The following is a 20,308-nucleotide window of genomic DNA, read 5'->3' as shown; positions in this document are numbered from 1 at the left end:
TGATTTCAAAACGATTTAAAACTGCCCCTAGCCGATTTGCCTGCTGTAGACAAAAAAATATTATAACAAATTTTTAGCTTTTTTTGTTATTTTTTGCTGTGAAATCGCTGAAGAAAATAAAAATGCACCATTCGCTTTCATATAGTGCTAAAGCTCCCTTCAACAAGTTTTCGAGTGTTTTTAGGAAATTGGAATTTTCAAACATATTACGTCAAAAGCTTCAAAAGGACTCAAAACCATCTTCAATCAATTTGTGAGGTTCAAAGTGTGGTATCTACTACATGTCCAAGTTTTCTAGCTAAATTGAATGAAAATATATAAGTATATATATTTTTTTTGAAAATTGAAATTTTAAAAAAATATTTCAAAGTTTCAGAACTGCTCAACGCGATTTGAAATCAGGATTACCAACCAAGCGAGGTCAAAAATAGTGCATACTAACCAAATTTCGGTTTTTTAGCTCGAGTAGATAACATTTGATTTTTTCCCACAAAGTTACCTACCTCTCAAAAATTCTCCAGAATTCCGGAAATGGACTTCTTTGCACCTTTGATTTTAAATGTTGAGCATTTTTGCAAGCTCTTTCAATATCTTAGACTCGGAATTTCTTTCTACATAGGTGCTATTTTAAATATCCTCAATATGATTGTGAGATTTCACTTTTTTTTCCAATAGAAGCCCGCAAATTATCAGAATAAATACTGAATAAGTAAGCATAAAATTTGAAAAAAAAATGATAAAAATTTCGCAAAGTACCACAAAATTATATTGAAGTAACCGTTGAAATGTAACAAAATTAAACTACGCAATAAAAATTGTTCAAAATAAGGATAAATAATACTTAAATAGCATAAAAAAATTCTTCAAAATGACTAAAAATTATCAAAATTTTTCAAATTATTATAAAGGCAAAATAAAATAAACTTAAATCACACACAAAAAAAATGTCGTGTTCTTATAATTTTAAAACTGTTCAAAATATGTACAAAAATCTTTAGCATACGAGATCTCTTATAGTCACAAATGGTAGTTAACAATTTTATAATTAGCATTAGATTGGTTTTAAATTACGTATGTAAGAAATCCAAAAAATGGGTAAGTAAAAAAAGATGTTTAAAATGCTACGAAAAGTGTTTTTAAAAATATTGGTAGGTACCCGGTAAACACATAGTACGCGATACGCCAGCGAATAGAAGGCGATCATCGTATTGGCAGCCGGCGTATCGCCGGCGGGAATCGCGTTCGAATCGCCGGCGAAAATGTCCGCTTTTTCCGCAGCGGAATCCGAAGGCGATACGCCGGCGGGAATCGCAGCGATATCGCTGTTGAAATAGAACGCGATTCGAAGGCGATAATCGCAATGATGTTTTGCTTTGGTTTTTTCCTAGTTTCTTCTCCCACATTAGAATCAGAACGTATTCTTCAATTAATTTTACGAGTAATTTACTTGTTTACATAATTAAAAATCAAGAAAACAAAATAAATAACGAGTAAATTAAGTGAAGAATGCTTTCTGATTCTGATGTAGGAAGACAAACTAGGAAATAACAAAAGAAAAAACGATGAAGTACCTATACTTGGGTAAATCACTTCACACAAGAATGCAACAACATCAATTGTAATTTATTAAAATAACCAAAAACACAAAAATTGGATTATGGAGATTTAGAATAATTATTCTAAGTCACCATACAAAATCCATTCGAAATCATCAAAAATTTATCAGAATTCATCACTAAAAAACAGTTCAAAATCACCATGAAAAATTCCAAGCTAAATAAAAAAATTAAATTTGAATCAATACAGTGAAAAATTTATTTTAAAAATCACAAAAAAGTGTCAAAAATTGCTAAAAAAAATTCATTAGAAATAATCACAAAAAAATTCCAATCTGACTCATCGCCGAAAAATTTATTCTATGTACACACCACGAAAAAAAATTGTTCGTTATCACTCCAAAAAAATTAATCAAAATTCAACACCAGAAAACCAATTTGAAATAAACACGAACGAAAAGATAAAAAAAAACACAACATTCTGCTCGTTATTGCATGCTTGCGTAAGAACATCTGAATGCTCACTCGATTGAACGCGAAACAAATGCGAAAATCGCATGAAAAATATTGTAAAAGAACTCTACTAAATTCGCCTTCTATTCGCCGACGAATAGACCGCGGAAATCGCGCTGAAAAAAATGAAAAAGATCGTTGCGAAATTCGTAGGCGTATCGCCGGCGGATTCAGCAGTGTTTTTTTCAAATTTTTTCAGCGCGATTGTCGCGTTCGATTCGCCGGCGGATAGAACGCGAGTATCGCGTTGAAAATATCACTGCTGAATCCGCCGGCGATACGCCTACGATTTTCGCAACGAGTTGTTTCATTTTTTTCTCTGCGATTTCCGCCGTCTATTCGCCCGCGATACGCCTACGATTTTTGCAACGAGATTTTTTATTTTTTTCACTGCGATTTCTGCCTTCTATTCGCCGGCGAATCGAACGCGATTTTCGCGACCGCGATTTCCGCCGGCGATTCGCGTTCGGTGTGTTTACCGGGTATAAATAAGTACACCTATTGTAAGTTATTTTATTGATAGGTATATTTCTTTAAAATTTAATGAATAGGTTTTATATTTTTTTTAAACTATTTTAAAGGATTATTGAAACATCGAGAAAACTATTTTTGCAGCGTATTTTTCGATTCTTTATTAATATTTCAAAAGAGTGTTTAAAGCAATTTTGAATGTATTTTTTTCATGTTCATTTCAGCGATTATTTTTCAAAAATAACAATTAGAACAAATTTACTCAATAAAAAAAAAGTTGCAGGCCCTTGTGGTTTTATGAGAATTTTTAGATTTTCCCCCTACCCTTCCCTCTGTTCTAAAAATGAATAGCACAGATGTAAAGCAGTCAGGTGAATATTTAATTTATGTAGTGAGTCGTTTTAAAAATGTTTTATAGGTCTTTAAAAAAGTGACTACCTATTTGATTTTAGTCAACAATCATGCTTATGAATAATCACACAACTACAAAACGTTTATCTCATTAATCATTATCTTTTGATCAACTTTTCATCACACATTATTGATAAATTTATTTTACATACAGAGCATATCACTATACACAATTGTAGCATTCTTCTTACCCTTCAGTCCCTTCGATATCATAAATCATAATTTACTCGTATAAATCTATAAATATTATAAGATAGGTATTCAAACGAGTCGATCATAGGTATAATTTAACAGCCTTTAAACTATATACTTTTGAATAAATAAACACGATAAGTACCAAAAACAAATACTTAAGTAAGTACATCAAAATAAATTCTATAAAACCTCGTCTAAAGATTTATGTATGTATAAAAACCTGTCAAAACCCCCCGCTTCTTGGAACCAATATTCGGCCATCATTCTTATACCTAGGACAGACCCGTCTGGTATCGTATGGTTATAACCAATCCAGCATTCAAGAAGCTTACCTTAAACGACCACATATCGCGCCTCGTCCATTCGTCCAGCCATCATCATCGTATACATGAATATTGCACAAATGCCCTAACTCTCGATACACATTTTACACGCGCGTGAAACCGCCACATTATACGCCACACCACGCCACATCGCGAACACCCGAACCACTTTGAACTTCGCCACTATAAATCGCGTGCACTCGAACTTTTTTTCGGAGCATTTTCTTATAATACGTGGGCATTTACTTTTTATACACACTATCGACATATTAAATTTAAAATTTAAAAAAAAAGAAAAAACTTTTAAACACCGGTAATTTACGCTTTAATCGCACACGCATCGCGAAATACTTTTATACAACGACAAAAAAAAATAATAATAAACAAGAAAAAAGAAAACGAAATAAAAACATCAAACGAACAAATAAAAACCAAAATGAAAAAGAAAACAAATGATAAAAATTAAAAAAAGAAAACAAACGAAATTATGAAAAAAAAAATGAAAAAGGGAGATGCGAACAGACATTATACATGGATTCAGTGATCGTTGGATCCTTGGGCGTTTGCTAACGCTACTGCTGCTGCTTTTTGTGCTTGGGCTTGTTTTTCTTGTTCGTTTAGTTCTTTGATGGCTTGAATTTCTTTCTTTAATTTCATTCGTCGATTTTGGAACCATATTTTTATCTGTCTTTCAGTCAGGCATAGTGCGTGTGCCATTTCTATTCGTCTTCTTCGCGTTAGATAGTGATTGGTATGGAATTCTTTTTCTAATTCTAAGGTTTGGTATCTGGTATACGTTTGGCGGCCTCTTCGTCTCATTCCATTTGCTCCTGCACAGATAGAAACAGAAAAAAGAAAACAAAAATATTAGTATAATGTTTAAAAAATGATCGGGTGCATTTTCAATGAATTTTGGGTTTGTTGGGTGAGAGGAAGGGAAGGGGGTGGTAGATTTGTGGAAATTGGTCACATTACAGGGACAAATATGAGGTGGGTAACTCTCAATCAGAGTCTGCCCTTGAGAAACTTGAGCATTTTTTTAAAACTCAGAATTTTGAGATTTTTTTCAACACCTACAATTTGTGATGAATTATTTGGCTCACGGAAATACTGCACACTCTTTTTCTCCGAATTAGAACTTATTGTTAGCATAGACTTTCAACACTCGTTTAAGTAGCTTAATAATATACGTCGAAGCGCCATAATAAATAATGTACCTACATCCACATTTCACACACAGATAAACCTATTTCACTTGCGTGTAAATACACAAACATGCACCATTTACTTGGCGACACTGTCCATTGTCGTCGCCGTTATTCGTACACTATACACTCGATGCGCCCATATTCGACTAATTAGACATTTACGGCGTAATGGTAGGCCGCTGAATCTATCGTGCTTCATTACATTTAATAGGTGATTTGCAATTCCCATGAATAATAGACGCAGCCATGCTCCAACAGGTTCATATACCGGGTGGTCAAAAACCAAAAAGCTGGTCGAGTAATTGAAAAAAAAAATCAAAAAATGTCTCTGCAGGGTTTGATTTTCTGTACCCGTTTCGATGGATAGGAGGAGGGAGGGGCTTGCCTCAAACACCATACTTTTATTTAAATCTGAATCCATGAAATGTGACTCAAACTTTTTTTCAAATAACCGAAAATTCAACACTTTAAATTGCTAAAAAAAGTATTTTGAATTAAAGAGGGCCCAATTTTTTTTTTTTTTTTTGGGGGGGGGGAGGAAAAGAAAATTAGAAAGAAGTGGGGGAAAAAATTTTAAAAATTGAATCCAAAAAAAACACATTTAAAGCATTTTGTTATGCAAATCTTCTTGTCAAATTTTATTCTAGCAACGACACAAAATCAAAAATTGGCTTTATAGGGAAAAAATTCTTGTGAGTGGTGAAGAAGAGATGAAAATTTGACATCCTCTAAAAGCTTTTCTAGAGTAATCGACTTCAAATCTCCAACGTCAATATGGCACTTAATCAGAATTTAAATGAAAAAATTGTATAAAACTTCACTTTAAGATATAGAAATTGGTGAGAAGCAAATGAGAAATTATAAGAACACCTAAAAAGTGAATTTGAACCACCTACAGAATCTATATCTACACTGAAATTTCACCTTCCGTGTCTAAAATGAGATTCTGGAATTCAACAGTATGTTTCCAAGACTCAAACATCAGCAATGTTTGACCCTCCTCTCCTTCCCCTCCAACCCAAAAAAAACCTATGTAGGACAAAAGTAAGACTTCTACTGGCAAACTTTTTCAACATTTCAATCATTCAATAAAAATGTATTATCATTATTTAATTATTGCAGTAAAGAGAAGAGGAAAGGGGATCGAAATCAACTACCTACGTACTTACCAGACAACATTTTTTCATAAATAAAAACATTTTCTGATTAATAAAAAACAAAAAAAACAAAAAAAACAGGGAAAACTAAAAGGATTAAAATTTTGAAAAGAAAGGAGAGAACAAATCAAAAATTCAATTTAAAGATAGGAAACGAAGGGCAAAAATTTATGGAAGTCCAAAAGAGCAGATTTTTAAGAAAACTTGACACAAAAATTTTGAAACAATTGAAAAATCTCTTAGGTTTATTTCATTTTGGAAATTTTTACTCACAAGGGAACCCTCCCACATGATAATCTCCGATTCGAATTAAGCTTGGATCGGTGAAAAGAGGACCTCAAAAAACCCCCATTCCCCAATTTTCAGCTGCTGAAGTTGATTTTTTGATTTATGACGAGCGTTTGTAGTTTTGAGTACACAAGTAGAAAAGTTGTTCTGTAAATTTGAAAAATGGTCGTTTCTCCCCACCACATGAACTTCAGCAGCTGAAATTTTGGTCAAAGGGTCTATGCTTGATACCTAATCGACTAATACTACCGCCGGCCGGATCTGGAATTGTCATCAGAAATCAAATTTTTTGTTCATCTGGTGGTTTTTCCATTGAAAAATTTGAAAAACCAGTAAATTAAGCTCATCTAATGAACTTCAAGGGCTCAAATTTTGGTCAAACAGTCTGTGCCGAATACCAAATCGACTCATACCATCATTGCCCGGATCCGGCCGTCCGTTCAGAAAACATGATTTTTTATACCATTTTTTCTCATGTTATGTGTGAATTTGAAAAATGTCCGTTTCTCCCCACCACATGAATTTCAGCAACTGAAATTTTGGCCAAAGGGTCTATGCTTGATACCTAATCGATTAGTACTACCGTCGGTCAAATCTGGAATTATCATCAGAAATTGAATTTTTTGACATGACTTGAGAAATAGGTAGTATAAAAAATACACAAAACTTGAAACACTCGCCAAAAATTGAAAAATCAACTTCAGCAGCTAAGAATTGGGGGATGGGGGTTTTTTGAAGTCATCTTTCCACAAGTCCAAGTTTCATTCAAATCGGAGGTTATCACTTGGGAGGGTTCCCTTGTCAGTTATGGAATACATTTAATTGTATCAAAAATTTTTAAAAAAAAGCTTTTGTCAAAAATGAATCAACAATAATTACCTCATCTTAAAATTCAAAACCAATAGTGGGTAAAAAATAGAAATCATTCCTGATTTGTACACCATCACCATTAAAATAGAGACATTGAAAAATTCAAAAAATTATTTCACTATAATCAAGAGCAATTCAAAGTTCATAGGACGAAGAAAAGTTTGAAATTCCAGTCCAAAAAAAAAAAACACTATTTTCTCTCATATTTATTTTTCTGAAATGTTGGTTGAGCATTAGGGCAAATTATAAAAAAAATATCAGAGAATTTTGACTGACTCTCGCTCTTCACCATAATAAAAATCGTAAAACTGGACGTTTCTGACCACAAAGCCACTTTTTTTCGCAATCATCCTTCTCACTAATCTATATATTAGGTAGGTACAGTAACTCAATAATTCTGCAAGAGTCCCTAATTTCTTTAACAAAAGTGAGGTTCACGAGACACATCAGATATGCCCCAAATATATTAAAAATCAGTCTTTCTAAAAAAAATATATTTCTCGAGTATATTCCTCACTCCTTCGTCGAAAATTCAAAAAAAACTGCCAAAATTACTCGTTCATCATTCTGTACTGTTTTTGGATTTCGGTTCGAGGTTGAGCTTTTATTCGTAATTATATGTAAAATAAGCCATTATACGAGATTACCACCGCGTATTTCGTTCAAGTCGGTGCCTCGCTGGAAAACCAGAAAACCCCGAGCGAGAACACGAGAGGTGGTGGAAGAAGAAGAAGAAAAAAAGGGCAACAGAACACGCGAAAATAAAAATATTCTAATAACATATTTTTTCGAACACAAAATTTTCATTTACGCAGCGTTGTAATTTAGTGCTTAATTACTGTATATATGCCTGGCGCAGTCGACCGAGGGGTAAGAGGCGAGCACGTTCCAGAGCAGCAGAATACACAAGGTGAAGAGGGTGGGGATGGGGGATGAGACGAAGAAAAAAAAGAAGCCTGGAAAAATGCTTTTATAGTATATATACGTAGTATAAGGTAACGCGCGCGTTAGAAAACTCCAAAACAACGGGTAATTTAGATGGCGTTATACTTTATATTTCAGACGGTAGGTATTTCTAAACCGGGGGCGTAAATTAACTCCTATATAACGTGGACGGGAGCGGTAACGCGAGAGAGCCGAGGAAAAGCCGTATAATTAGTCAACGAAGGAAGAAAGCGTAAATTTTAAAGCAAAATAAGTAGCCGACTAAGTTAAAACACTCCGGGGAGTGTACAGCAGCGAGGAGTTTTTCATATATATATAGGTATACCGTACGGGGCGTACGTACGTTCGCACGCAGCGAGCACACGCCGCCGCCAAAGAGGGTGTAAGGAACGAAACTTTGAAATATAAGAGAGGTAAAATTACGTACCGTGTAAGAAAAACAAAAAACTCGAGCTCGGGGAAGAAAAAAGGCGAAGCTCGCGCCAGAAAGAGAAAACCCGAGTGAAAGACGAGGAGGGAAAAAAACTACTACGACAAAATTATGTGAGACACGTTTTAAATTTGAACTCCAAAGGGAGTTAGGGGTTGATAAAAATACGGTCTCGGGATGCGATGGAGAAGGGAGAAAAATACGTCTGGTCTGGTCTCCGTATCTTTGCAAGACAGAAGAATTTTTCTGCTGCCATCTTTACCCTTATTTAGATTACACACTTGTTTTCTCTCTCAGGTTTCTCTTTATTTGTACCAAAACGTTGTATAAAAATTACGCGCCTCTTTTTCTCTTCTTTTTTTCACCCATCCCCCTTTTTTTTTCTCTCTCTGCTGTAGGAGTACAACACTCTCTTATTTTTGTTCCAAATGTCGTGTCACTACATAAAATACCCACCGCGTACCATCTTAACAAGTCGTCGTTTTAATTGCGTAATTTTTATTTTACTTATTATACTTTACCCTGATGGTTTTATATTCGAGAGAGTTCGCATCCTCGAAGGTAATATAAACTTAAACGCACCCCCCGAACTAGGAATTTATCGACCATTCTTCTAACTCTGACGTACCTCCACTTATATTCTGTATACTTGAACGCTTTACCTACGGGTCACGAGAAATACCCTCGATATATTTTTTTCGTCTTCGTTTGAAATTTAAATCATGCCGATTAAAATTCATTAAATTCTCGCAGTCGTTTTTTTTTTTGCTTTATTTTTTATTTTTCCATTTGGTGGTGTAATTTTTCTCTCTTTTTCTCGTTCGTCTGTTTCACAATCTCATTTGTCGACTAGTAAACGTATACGTGATAAGAATTTACAGCGATGAAAAGGTGAATGGTAATAGGATTCTAACCTTGCAATTTTTTTCTCTCCATTCTTTTCGCTGAGAAGATTTTTAATTGGAATTTTCTTTTTTTCGTTCGTGGTTTTTCTACGATAGTTGGGTAACACAGCACAACGTAATGTTCGAATCACTACATTGATTTCTTTTTTGGGAATTAATTTTAAAATTTCGTTTAATTTGGCTCGCGAAACAACATCCGAACATTTATCAAGTTTTATTTGAATGTCATCAAATTTTGGCTCAATTTTTTCATTCTCGTTCATGTCAACATTATTTTTTCAATTTCAATTTCAATTTAATTTAAATTCGATTTGAACTTTTTTTTCATTTTTTTTTTTTTTTTTGAAATTTGCTTTGACAGATTATTTTTTTGGATTTGCGAAAATAGTTTAAAATTCCTAATTAAATAGGTTATCAAGTATGAAGAAATTTTTCAAAAAAAGTAACCCCTCGAAATGACCAATTTTCAGCTAACCTTGCATTTTGTATCGATAGATCAATTCTACAACCCTCTGAACAAACAAGGCAACCCCACAGTAGGCACCTTCCGGTACCAAATTGACGAACTATTCGTATTTTGCCACGCTCGACCAATGCAATAACCTTGGAAGACCTTAAGATAACACCCCAGAACACCTCACGGTTTATATTGTCCTATGGAACGTAATACGAAGCAAGAGGGCTTTTCCCTCATCAAATCACTCAGTCGCTTTTAATTTGTAAAGAATACACTTCACGCGATGGAAAAAAGGTACGTAGACCGAAATTGCACCTCGATGCGGAGGTTACGAGAGTAAAGGCAACGCAGAAAGATCCACCTAACCCCGAAGATCTCCGCAGATTAAATTAACGTCGCTGCTTCGCTCGCTCGCAACGTAAAAACAATTTACCCAAGTTAGCAGATTTATTTCTGGGAATTAAAGCGGATAAAAGGGCGCATAAAGGTCGACACGACAATTTTATGACACCCGGTAAAGCCATCGTAACGTTTACAGTTTCCACTTCTTACTTACGGGTGCTAACTCTTCAGCTACCGCTTACTCTTCGATGTGCTTAGGTAAAATGATGCGGTGTGGCGGCCCATGGTGGGTCTGCTGAGGTCGGTGCTTTAATTTACTTCCATCGCCGGACTTAGAACTAATCTTCGTTAATTGAGATGGCCTCTTATTACGGATGGCGAAATTTATATTTACGTTGACTCGTGTTTTAGTTCGATTAAGCGGAAAAATTCGCACGTACCGGTATAGCGTTTTTCTCTCTCACTCTCTCACGCTTGTAGCACAGAGCGCAATCCTTTTCTCTCCCAGACCTCTACCATCGCTGTAGGTAGTCGTCGCAATTTTTCACCTTATTCGCCAAATACCTAGAGATGTGACTTTTATACGACTCGCTCGACTTTTTTTTCTGTATGGTACGTTCTGCTTGAGATCCTCGAATTAAAATTACGACCGGAGAAGTTACTATAAAACGTACGGTGCTTTAATGTACCTACTACCTACATCTAGGTAGGATAAGGTATTAGGTACATACTTGGAAAGTTTATTTGTACCTATCAACCTGAGATAAATGATGCGCTATCGCATTTTTTTCAACTTTCATTACGACAAAATGCACATACGAGTACTTATGATGAATGATTTTTCTCGAGGCTATTCTTATTGCGAGAACTTTACATCAGCAAAATTTCATCCTGATCGATGATGGGACGATTTTTGGGGCCTTGGGGGCACTTCTGATAATATTCTGGAGGGTAAAAGTTACTTCGATCGGTGAAAAAAAATTATCAACTTCATTTTTCGATTTATTGGCCAATTTTTGAAGATTCAAATTTGGTTAATTTCAGGAGTGGGTGCGATTCGGATCGTGTACTTTTATTCGTGATTTTTTGATTCGAATTATTTTCAAAGCTATTCTTTGGATCCGCTGATTTGAGCAGATTCGAATTGCCAAAATTGAATGCGATTCGTGATGCGTGATTTAAATCAATTTTTACACGATTTTGCCCAAGTGCCCACTCCTGGTTAATTTTACCTGAAAATCTCAAAATTTGATCTAATTGAGGTATAACGCTGAAATTTGATTTGTATTCCATTTTTCAGTTCGTATTTTATCGATTGATGTAGGTTTCGAGCAGATGTGAATCGGTCAGTGCGGAAAGGGGATAAGTCCATTTTTGCGTTTTTCAGGAATAACAAAAAACTGATTCATCCAAAAATCAAAAAATTTTAGTAAACATGCTTAAGGTCATTGAAAGAGGACCCCAAGACACAACTTTTAGCGCAGTTTCCAAAAAAAAATATTCACGTGCGTCGGTGCTGTTGCTGCCTAAACAAATGGGACTTAGACCCTTTCTGCACTCAATCGACAAAATTTCTTTTGAAATTTCTCGGGCACGAATGGGGCTTGATTCTACATCTAAGTACATCATTTAGACTGCTATCTCGTTTAAATTGGCCAAAAACCCCTTGAGTTCTAAGACTTTTTGCCGAAGTTGTTAATTTTTTCATCATTTTTCAGTTCAGAGACTAACTTAAATTTCAAAAAATGGTCTTCTCAAAAATGTTAGTTATTTTTCAAGGAATTTAAAACATTTTACAAAAAAGTCATAAATGCGGATCCGCCCTTTTTCTGCGCCCAAATACCACTTTCCCGGCAGTTTTGCGGAAATCTGACATCACCAGTCGATCCGCCGTACTTTGAAACCCCCATTTCCGCAAAAATTTTTTTTTTCAAAAATGTGACTTGTTACCTTTCCGCACTGACCGATTCATGTATAGCCTTCATAAAATTCTTGGATTAAAATTGCAGATGATTATTTTTGATGGAAATTAAAAATTTCTCGTTTACGAACGTGTCGACATAAAAAGCTGGAATTTGGTTTATTTTTCATTTTTGACCTCCTTAATCTATTACTGGAAATTTCCAGGCATTTCAGTCTGTAGTGAATTTCTGAGTTTTCCAGTTTATGAAAAATTGTCGTAAAAAAGCCAAGGTGAAAATTTAACATCAGCATAAACTCGAATTCAGCGCCTTTTTAACCTTTTCGGTCGATTTAAGCACGAAGTTTCAAAATCAGTTTCTGTCGGTTCGAAACCAAAATTTTCTCCAGCGATCATTTTCAAAAAATTCCAGGATTTTAATAGACTTGGATATTACATGTAAATTTTAAAAACATGAACGGAAGTTGTTATGTCAAACGTTTGAAAACTTGGGGAAAAAAATCGAGCTACATATAACATTAGATACGTCAGAATTTTGCACTGGAGGGGGGGGGGTTGTCGATCAACTACAATATTTCAAGTTTATTTGATTTTAATGGGTAATATTTTGTCTTATTACTTTCAAGAATTTATAAACAATTGAGATGAATCTTCAACACTACGATGCTGGACTTTTGAAAAGTTGTATTGAAAAAAAAAAATGAATTCCATGCATTCTGAGTGAATCTATCTGATTACACAATATTTCAATTGACTTTCTAGAATTTGAAAAAAACGTCGATCAATTCTTAACATTTTTTCAGACTTTTAAAAATTTCGATAATAACTGAATCGTCATTTTCGCGATCCAGATTTTGAAGGACACAGGAAAAGAATCAAATAAGTCACTTTTTTAAAATCGTATGTTATTAATGGCGTTTTAAAGTTGTCAGAATCCTCCAACTTTGGATAGTAATGCCTGGAAATAATAAATCATACAACGTCCCACAAAAATAACTCGAAGCATAATGAAAAAAAATCAAGAGATAGATAAGTACGAAAGTTGAGGTACGAGTTGAAAAGTCACTGTTTTCGAAAAAAAAAAATCAGGTAAAAAATCAAGAAATTAGGGTTTTTCAACATCATGAATTTTATGAAAATTGATTATCAAGATGGCATAATGAAAAATTTTTGCATTTTAAGTAGTTACTTATTGATGCAAAAATTTTTCTCCTTTTGCCTTAGATTTGATCTCGGCTCATTTTTCTCCCCTCCTTCATTTTTTAGAGGCCATTTTGGCAACAAAAAATCAATTTTTTAAAAAATCTGTATGGACCACTTACATACATTTTTTTTTTCGGTGCAAATTTAATTCAAACCTGAACGCATTTTTGAAAATTTTCAACTTTTTTCATTCTTTCCCTGTACCCTTCAAATGTTCGTGTCGTTTGTAGAGAACCAAAAGTGACAAGAAATTTCAAAGTCAATGGATCAGGATCAGGCGATGATTGGGGTCAAATACAGAGACAAAACAGTGTGTTTTGGTCATTACAAATTGACTTCACAAGAATGTGGATAAGTAATAAGATAATTATTTGAACGAAAAGTTTGTGAAAAATGAAAAAATAAGGGGTCTGGGAACCTCAGCAAACTCATGATAAAATTTATCGTTTTACCTACGTATATTTAAAGAGATTTTCGTAAGTATTATTCCAATTTATTTTATCAACTCAAAATGGACTGAAATTTGTGCATAAAATTGGATACAGCAGACCGATGCGAATTATGTGAAACGTTTGAACACTATCGAATCTAAAATCACGTTTGTCTTTTCCTTCAATCGCCTGACGCAAAAAATTCGCAAAGGTGGGCATTTTTCGCCAACTCGCGGTATGAGTCCTTTTTTCAATTACTGGTCGAATCTTTGCTATTTTACTCGTGTAATGCTTCGTTTCTCCGACTTTTTAAAAAATTAAGTAGGTCATCCGTCTCGCAAACTGACTCTTGGATAACAATTAAACACCTTTATATTGTTGTTACGTATACCTTACGGGGGAAAAAAACAGAAAACAAATCACGAAAGAAAAGAAGGGGAAAAAAGACCAACAATGCGAATCCTTTTTACACGTTGATTTTCTCTTTCGCCGTATTCAAAGGCTTCTTCGAATCGTTCGGTATGTAGGTCAGTATTTCCTCGACAAAAAATCAACCCAGGTAACAGGTAAACAATGCAAATGGTGAGTTTTTGTTATGTAGTAAAAGTGGTAGCTTATTAGGATTGAAGTATCACCCGCTGGTTTGGGAAGACGATAACGTCTACGTGCCGGTGAAAGCGAATATCACGTTTGTGGAGTTTGCATTCATTTATAAAATGTAGGTAGACGTAAGACGGTGGCTAGTTCACGTCTGTCACTTTATTTTTATTTCATCAATCAACTGAAAGGGTTCGTGAAACTGAAAGGGAAATACTTGAAGGCAGGGTTGCCAAATTGAAGTGACACGAATGGATGTGAAAATAGCGAGATTTATTTTTTAGAGAGAGAACTTTTTAATATGGAATTTCACGAGTTCTTCAATTCTGTAGAATGTCCTTCTAGTCAGCTACCGTTTTAGTTCAATTTCAAATGGTTCAAAGAATGTGATTTTTTAGATCATTTTGGATGGAATTTTAGATTTTTTTGAACATTGTAATTCCAGAATGGTTTGTTCATTAGATTTTTCTCCCACGTTATTTTCTGCGATATGTTGAAAAAATCCAAATGATTTGATGTTGAATGGAAGTTCTATCATATTTTTCAATGAAACGAGAGTGAAATTTTTTCGTAACCAACTACACTTGGTTTTGAAAAAATCATCTAGTTGAAAATGCAGTAATTTTTATTTCATCACATATCTTTATCTTTTTCAGATCTTTTCTAAAACTTACTACACCAGCCTCATTTCCCTGTTGCCGTTTGAAAAAGATGAAGAGCCAGACGAGAGAAAAACACGTAGCAATTAATACACATCGGAGAAGAATTAGCGGCACAACCACCACATATCCTGCTTTTCAATCCGCATGCTCGCTTTACTTGTAGCTCTATCTTTCTCATTCCTCTATATGATAATGATGAATATCCAACGCCTTTACATTCGTTAAGTAAACATAATCCAATCTAACATCCCAGTTGACGTTATAAATAGCTCCATAAATCTACTCGCGAGGACAAAAAAAAGAAAAAAAACTATATCTACGTTTAAAAAAATACGAGAGTATTTCTACCGCATCAGGCAGTCCATGCAGTGGAGGAAAAGAGCAAGAGAACAGTGCTGAGGGAAATTTAAACACACTCGAATGTGGGATTTAGATGACAAGTATAATAGAAAAAACATCGGTTAACTGTAAGGTGATCGTACCATTTGGAGGTAAAGTGGTCCTACCCAGATGCTATGGTTCCTTTTTCTATACTCGTATATGCTATGGTAACATTCTTATCGTGGCGCTGCGCCGTACGGCCGCCCTGTGAATACTGGTAAAATGGAAAATGAGTTCTTTATCGTTTTAATGGCTTCTACGCTAGGTTTTTATGATTTACGACTATTTAATACGTTCGTACACTGCACACTAAACACTCACCGGGCAACTACTTCTCACCCTGTAATGACCAAGTTGACGAAAAATTTTCGCCATATAAATATACTTGAGCAAACGCCAGCCAACGAATATCTAGTTGCTGTTTCTATTTGGTAATTTATTCTCGACGGTCACTTTTGTTGTATAAGGTCGATAAGGTCGTCGTTGTCGTCATCGCTGTATAGTTTTTTTTTCTTTCGAGTAGGTGTACAGTGCTGGATGCTCGAATGCTAATATAGATGAGAATGGAAATACAATTCCTGTGAGTCTCGTATTTCTACGTGAATAATTATTTTATTTTTAACAAAATTAACGTGAATTAAAAATTATTTAAAAAATCAGAAAAATTACCATCGTAGGTAATTGAAAATATCGGCTCATAAGGGAACCTCTTGAGGCGTCACACTCCGATTTGAACGGGACCGCGATTTTTGGAAAGAGCATAGTCTAAGACCCTCAAACCCAAATTTTCAGCTGCCTAAGTTTATTTTTCGATTTTTGGCGAATTTTTGAAAATTCAAAATTGACTGTTTTTGGCGATTTGTGTTTTTTTTAAAGTTCGTACTTGATGAATAAAAATGGTCAAAATAAGTCCCCTTACTAATATTAACTACCCAAATCCAAATTTCACCATTTCCAGCCATTCTGGAGCAAATTCAAAATTCTGGAGAAATCGAAAAATCGCGCTGGAGGCTCCAGAATGGCTGGAAATGGTGAAATTTGGATTTGGGTAATTAATATTAGTTTTGGGACTTATTTTGACCATTTTTATTCATCAAGTACGAACTTGAAAAAAAAAAACATAAATCGCCAAATACAGTCAATTTTGAATTTTCAAAAATTCGCCAAAAATCGAAAAATGAACTTGGGCAGCTGAAAATTTGGTTTTGGGGGTTTTAGACTATGCTCTTTCCAAAAATCGCGGTCCCGTTGAAATCGAAGTGTGACACCTCAAGAGGTTTCCTTGTCAGCTTACAAAGTGTCCAACTTCTGTCAGAAAGATGGGGGAGGAGGTTGTATCAAAATTTTGAAAATTAAAAGAATTAATTTGCTCAATTCAAAAATCTTGGATTCGTGAATTTAACTAAATACCCTGATTTGGGGCACCAGAGACTTCAAAATGGACTGAGGAAGGAGATTTTAGTTGATTAGATATCCTGCTGAAGCAGTTAGGTACAGATCTGTTAAAGAAAAGTCAACTTTTGCATATTTGACAGGAAGTTGAAGGACACGGTTGTACCAAAAATTTTCTAAATTCAGAAATCTTGGATTCGAGAATTGAAAATAAACACCCTGATTTGGGACACCAGAGGCTTGAAATGGACTGGGGAAGGAGATTTAGCTGACTAGATCCCTTCCTGAAGCAATTAGGTACAAATCTGTAGGAGAAAAGTCAACTTTCGCTGAAAGCTTCAAGTCAACTTGAATTGTTTTTCTCTACACAAGCTTGAAGCTACTATAAGCGAGATTTTCGCACGCTAAAAAAAATACTTCCATTTACACCTCTACAGTGAGAGACGAGAGAAGATAAACTGGACGTGGCGGAGGAGGCCTAACTCGGCCGAAAATTGAAATTCGCAATCGGCGTTCGGCGCTCGGCGCTCTGGCATGCAACATCGAAGGAAGTTGGCGGAAAAAGGCAATTCGTTTGATTTTATTTATTTAAAATACACTGGAAACCAATTAAGGAACGGTTATAAATTACGCCGGCCGGAGCTACGTGTCAAGGTGAAATGAAATAATACCGGGGGCTGGGTGCACGCAGCAGAAAACAAGCGAAAGAAGCAGAGAGGAATTTCCAACGCAGCAAAGGGAGATTCGCCTTCATCCTATAGCACACTCCACAACTTCCACCTACGTATAGTTTTTCGCCCTGCTAAAAAAAAAGAGAAGAGAGAAAAGAGCGAAGAAATGGGGAGGGGGAGAGGAGAATCGAAAGATGAATGTACTAAGTTCGAATGTTAATACCGAATCTCGCACGCAGTGGTACCCAATTTCCATACCGATACCTCGAACCGTTCAGCCAATTGCCTACCTGCGTATCACGTTGCAAAGCTGCACATTTTTGGGCAATCTCTCGCTTTACGTATTCGCCGGCGAAGCGACGAGAAAAACTTAACTTTATTTATTACCCCGAGAAGAACGAATTCTAAAGTAACCCGGTGTGTATATGTATAGCACGACCGAGCGCAGGCACTGTTACGTATTTTGGAAAACTGTAATCAGCACCCTTTGCGCGCCAAACTATACCGTGTACTTCGCCAAAAGAGCGAGCGAGAAAGGAAGCGCATACGCCTATAATACACGGGCGAGCGGTGTACACAAAACTGAAAAATTACTTTAACACGTTTCCAAAAAATAAAAAAAAAGGAGTGAAAAAGTTGAGAAAAAAAAACGTTGATTTGATTTATCGTCGACGTCGTAAATTTTCGCGCCCAAATGTACGCGGAAAATGCTTAAAAAGAAACTCTATTTTAATGTAGATCCGCGTACTCGCTGTGCCTTTGCCCTCGTGTACGAGTATACGAGTGTATTGTTTCGTTTTCACTTTTTTTTTCTCTCTTTTTCGTCTTTCGTGTTCGTTTACGTGTTTTTTTTAGCGCGTAGAATAGCTTGCATTTTTCAACGTCGCGTCGCACGACGTAGAAATTACATTATCATAATGCATAGGAACTATATACGCGACGATTTATCGTCGACTTCATCAAAACGCACATAATCAAGCGCCAGTGCCCTTGCTCTGCCACTGCTATGCTATATGCGGTGTAATACGAAATTTCCAGGCTCGAGTATGTATCAACAAGCGAGGATCTGTGAGCCTAGATGATCACCGATGCGCCAAATTGAATAAGACTCGTATAAATAGCACGTTGATTGTGTTAAAAAAGGCCTAAATTTTTAATTTCGCCATTTTGAGTTCATTTTTTACTCAGGATTAGGCTACTTTTTAAAAGGCGAAAAAATGATGAAAATTTGAACATTCAATTTATGATGGTCGAATTTAGATATGTATTTTGAAGCCATTTCTGCAAACAAGAATTTTTTAATCAATCAACAGCCTCGAGTAAATTCTGATATTTTATTTTCCGGTGAATTTTTGAAAATGGCAAAAGCAAGCTAAATTTTCTACAAAAAGAGTATTAATGGAGATAAAAATCGTAAAATCGAATTTGTATTCCATAAAGTCAACCCCCTGAATTATTTGTCACAATTTTCGATCTAATCTGGAGCCTCTAGATAGCAAAAGTTGAATTTTCTCCAGCAATTCCAAATCGCTCCAAAAGACTGTTTGTGATCAACTTCGGCAGCTGAAAATTTAATCCGGTAATAAGCTTGACATTTCGGGCCGATTAAGGTAGATGAATTGCAAACTCAAGAAGATAGTTCAAAAGTGAAAGTACGTAATTTTTTGACATACTATACTTAGCCTGTTATTTCGTCCATTTTCAAAAATTCACCCAAAATCGAAATATCAACTTTGAGAGCTCAAAATTGAGGTCAAATTCTCTTTTAATGAGGCAAATTTCAATACATTTTACCTAAGTAATTTAGTATGAAGGTAGGTAAGTTACCAAGGGCCAATGTCCCCAATTGTTTTCTTTTTTTGACTTGAACAAAAGAAACTTAAGATCTTTGATAATTACTCCTGAAAGGGTGAGTAGGGGAGGGGGTACTAAAATTAAAAATTTGAGGAAACGAAAAAAGTACCAGATCTTATTAAAATTTTAAACCTGAACGTGCTTCATTAAACCTAACTTTGCTATAGTCGATTCAATTTGCAAGAAATCACGTCATAACTACAACAAGATTTGAGATTATAGTACACCATTCAGCAACCAATAACAGATCAAGAATACCTTCCAGTGCACACCGTATTATCGTACCCAACCATCAAGTATATACCAAAACATCGCAGAGCTATACGTATTGATCAGGGTACGAAATCTGATCCACGTATCTGTACCGTCAAAACATTGTAGTTATTCATTAAAACGCTTTATCGCGCGTTTATAATTACAACGTAGGAGGTATCCGAGGAAAAAACTAGTTTTCCGTGTAATTTCACGACTTGAACATCAGCCTTTGTTTACAGTTTAAGTCGATAATCACGGAGCTCGTTTTAAAATGTATCACGAATCGATACCAGCGTGTTTTAAATTACTACCGTGCAAGTATCTCTTAGGAGTAGATATGTGTATAGCCAGTTCTTTGGTTCTTTGACTTCAAAGTATAATGGAATCAGAAAAAAAATACACCTCAAGGCTCTAGAACCACGCGGTGATGTTTTGGCAAAAAGAATTACATCCAAAATACATCAACACAACACGTAGATACCTACTTCAGATTCGAAATGAAAAAAATTATCAATCTGATGATTCATCATCATCACCAATTATGTAGATATAAGAATATAGGCGTCGTCTTCATCGTCGTCGTCGTCCATTACAACCTCGAGCTGACTCTCGTAGGCTACAATATATTGCAATCATCACGATGCCACAGCAGTGACATTGTGTCTAGACAATTAAATAGGTACACAAGATACTCGCGTATTAAAGACACACGTTCCTTTACAAGCCCAATCCACTCACCTCACACACAGGTGATGCCTTCTTATTTTGTATTAACCATACCTCTCTTTAACTAACACCAACCAACGAGTATTGAATAATTAAAATATCCGTTGGCTGCGCATCGCGCGCAGACCATTGATTTATTCCTAA

The 20,308-nt window shown here is 35.4% G+C and overlaps 1 protein-coding gene across 2 annotated transcripts in view; it reads right to left on the bottom strand.

The window, feature by feature from the left end:
* The window catches only part of Ubx (Ultrabithorax), a 291,829-nt gene that overhangs the window by 96,265 nt on the left and 175,256 nt on the right, over positions 1-20,308 (bottom strand). The window contains exon 2 of one of the 2 annotated variants that reach the window (XR_010558665.1): positions 3,479-4,299. Coding sequence is in view for 1 of the 2 variants with exons in the window: in XM_065363293.1 (XP_065219365.1) it covers positions 4,007-4,299 (293 nt within the window). In the remaining variant the exon portion in view is untranslated. Of the gene's footprint in view, positions 1-752; positions 4,300-20,308 lie in introns of those variants that run through there. The other variant, XM_065363293.1, reaches the window with a different exon arrangement.

This window comes from Planococcus citri, chromosome 4 (genome assembly GCF_950023065.1).
Source record: "Planococcus citri chromosome 4, ihPlaCitr1.1, whole genome shotgun sequence".
Classification (NCBI taxonomy): domain Eukaryota; kingdom Metazoa; phylum Arthropoda; class Insecta; order Hemiptera; family Pseudococcidae; genus Planococcus; species Planococcus citri.
This window is presented reverse-complemented; position numbering and strand designations above follow the sequence as displayed.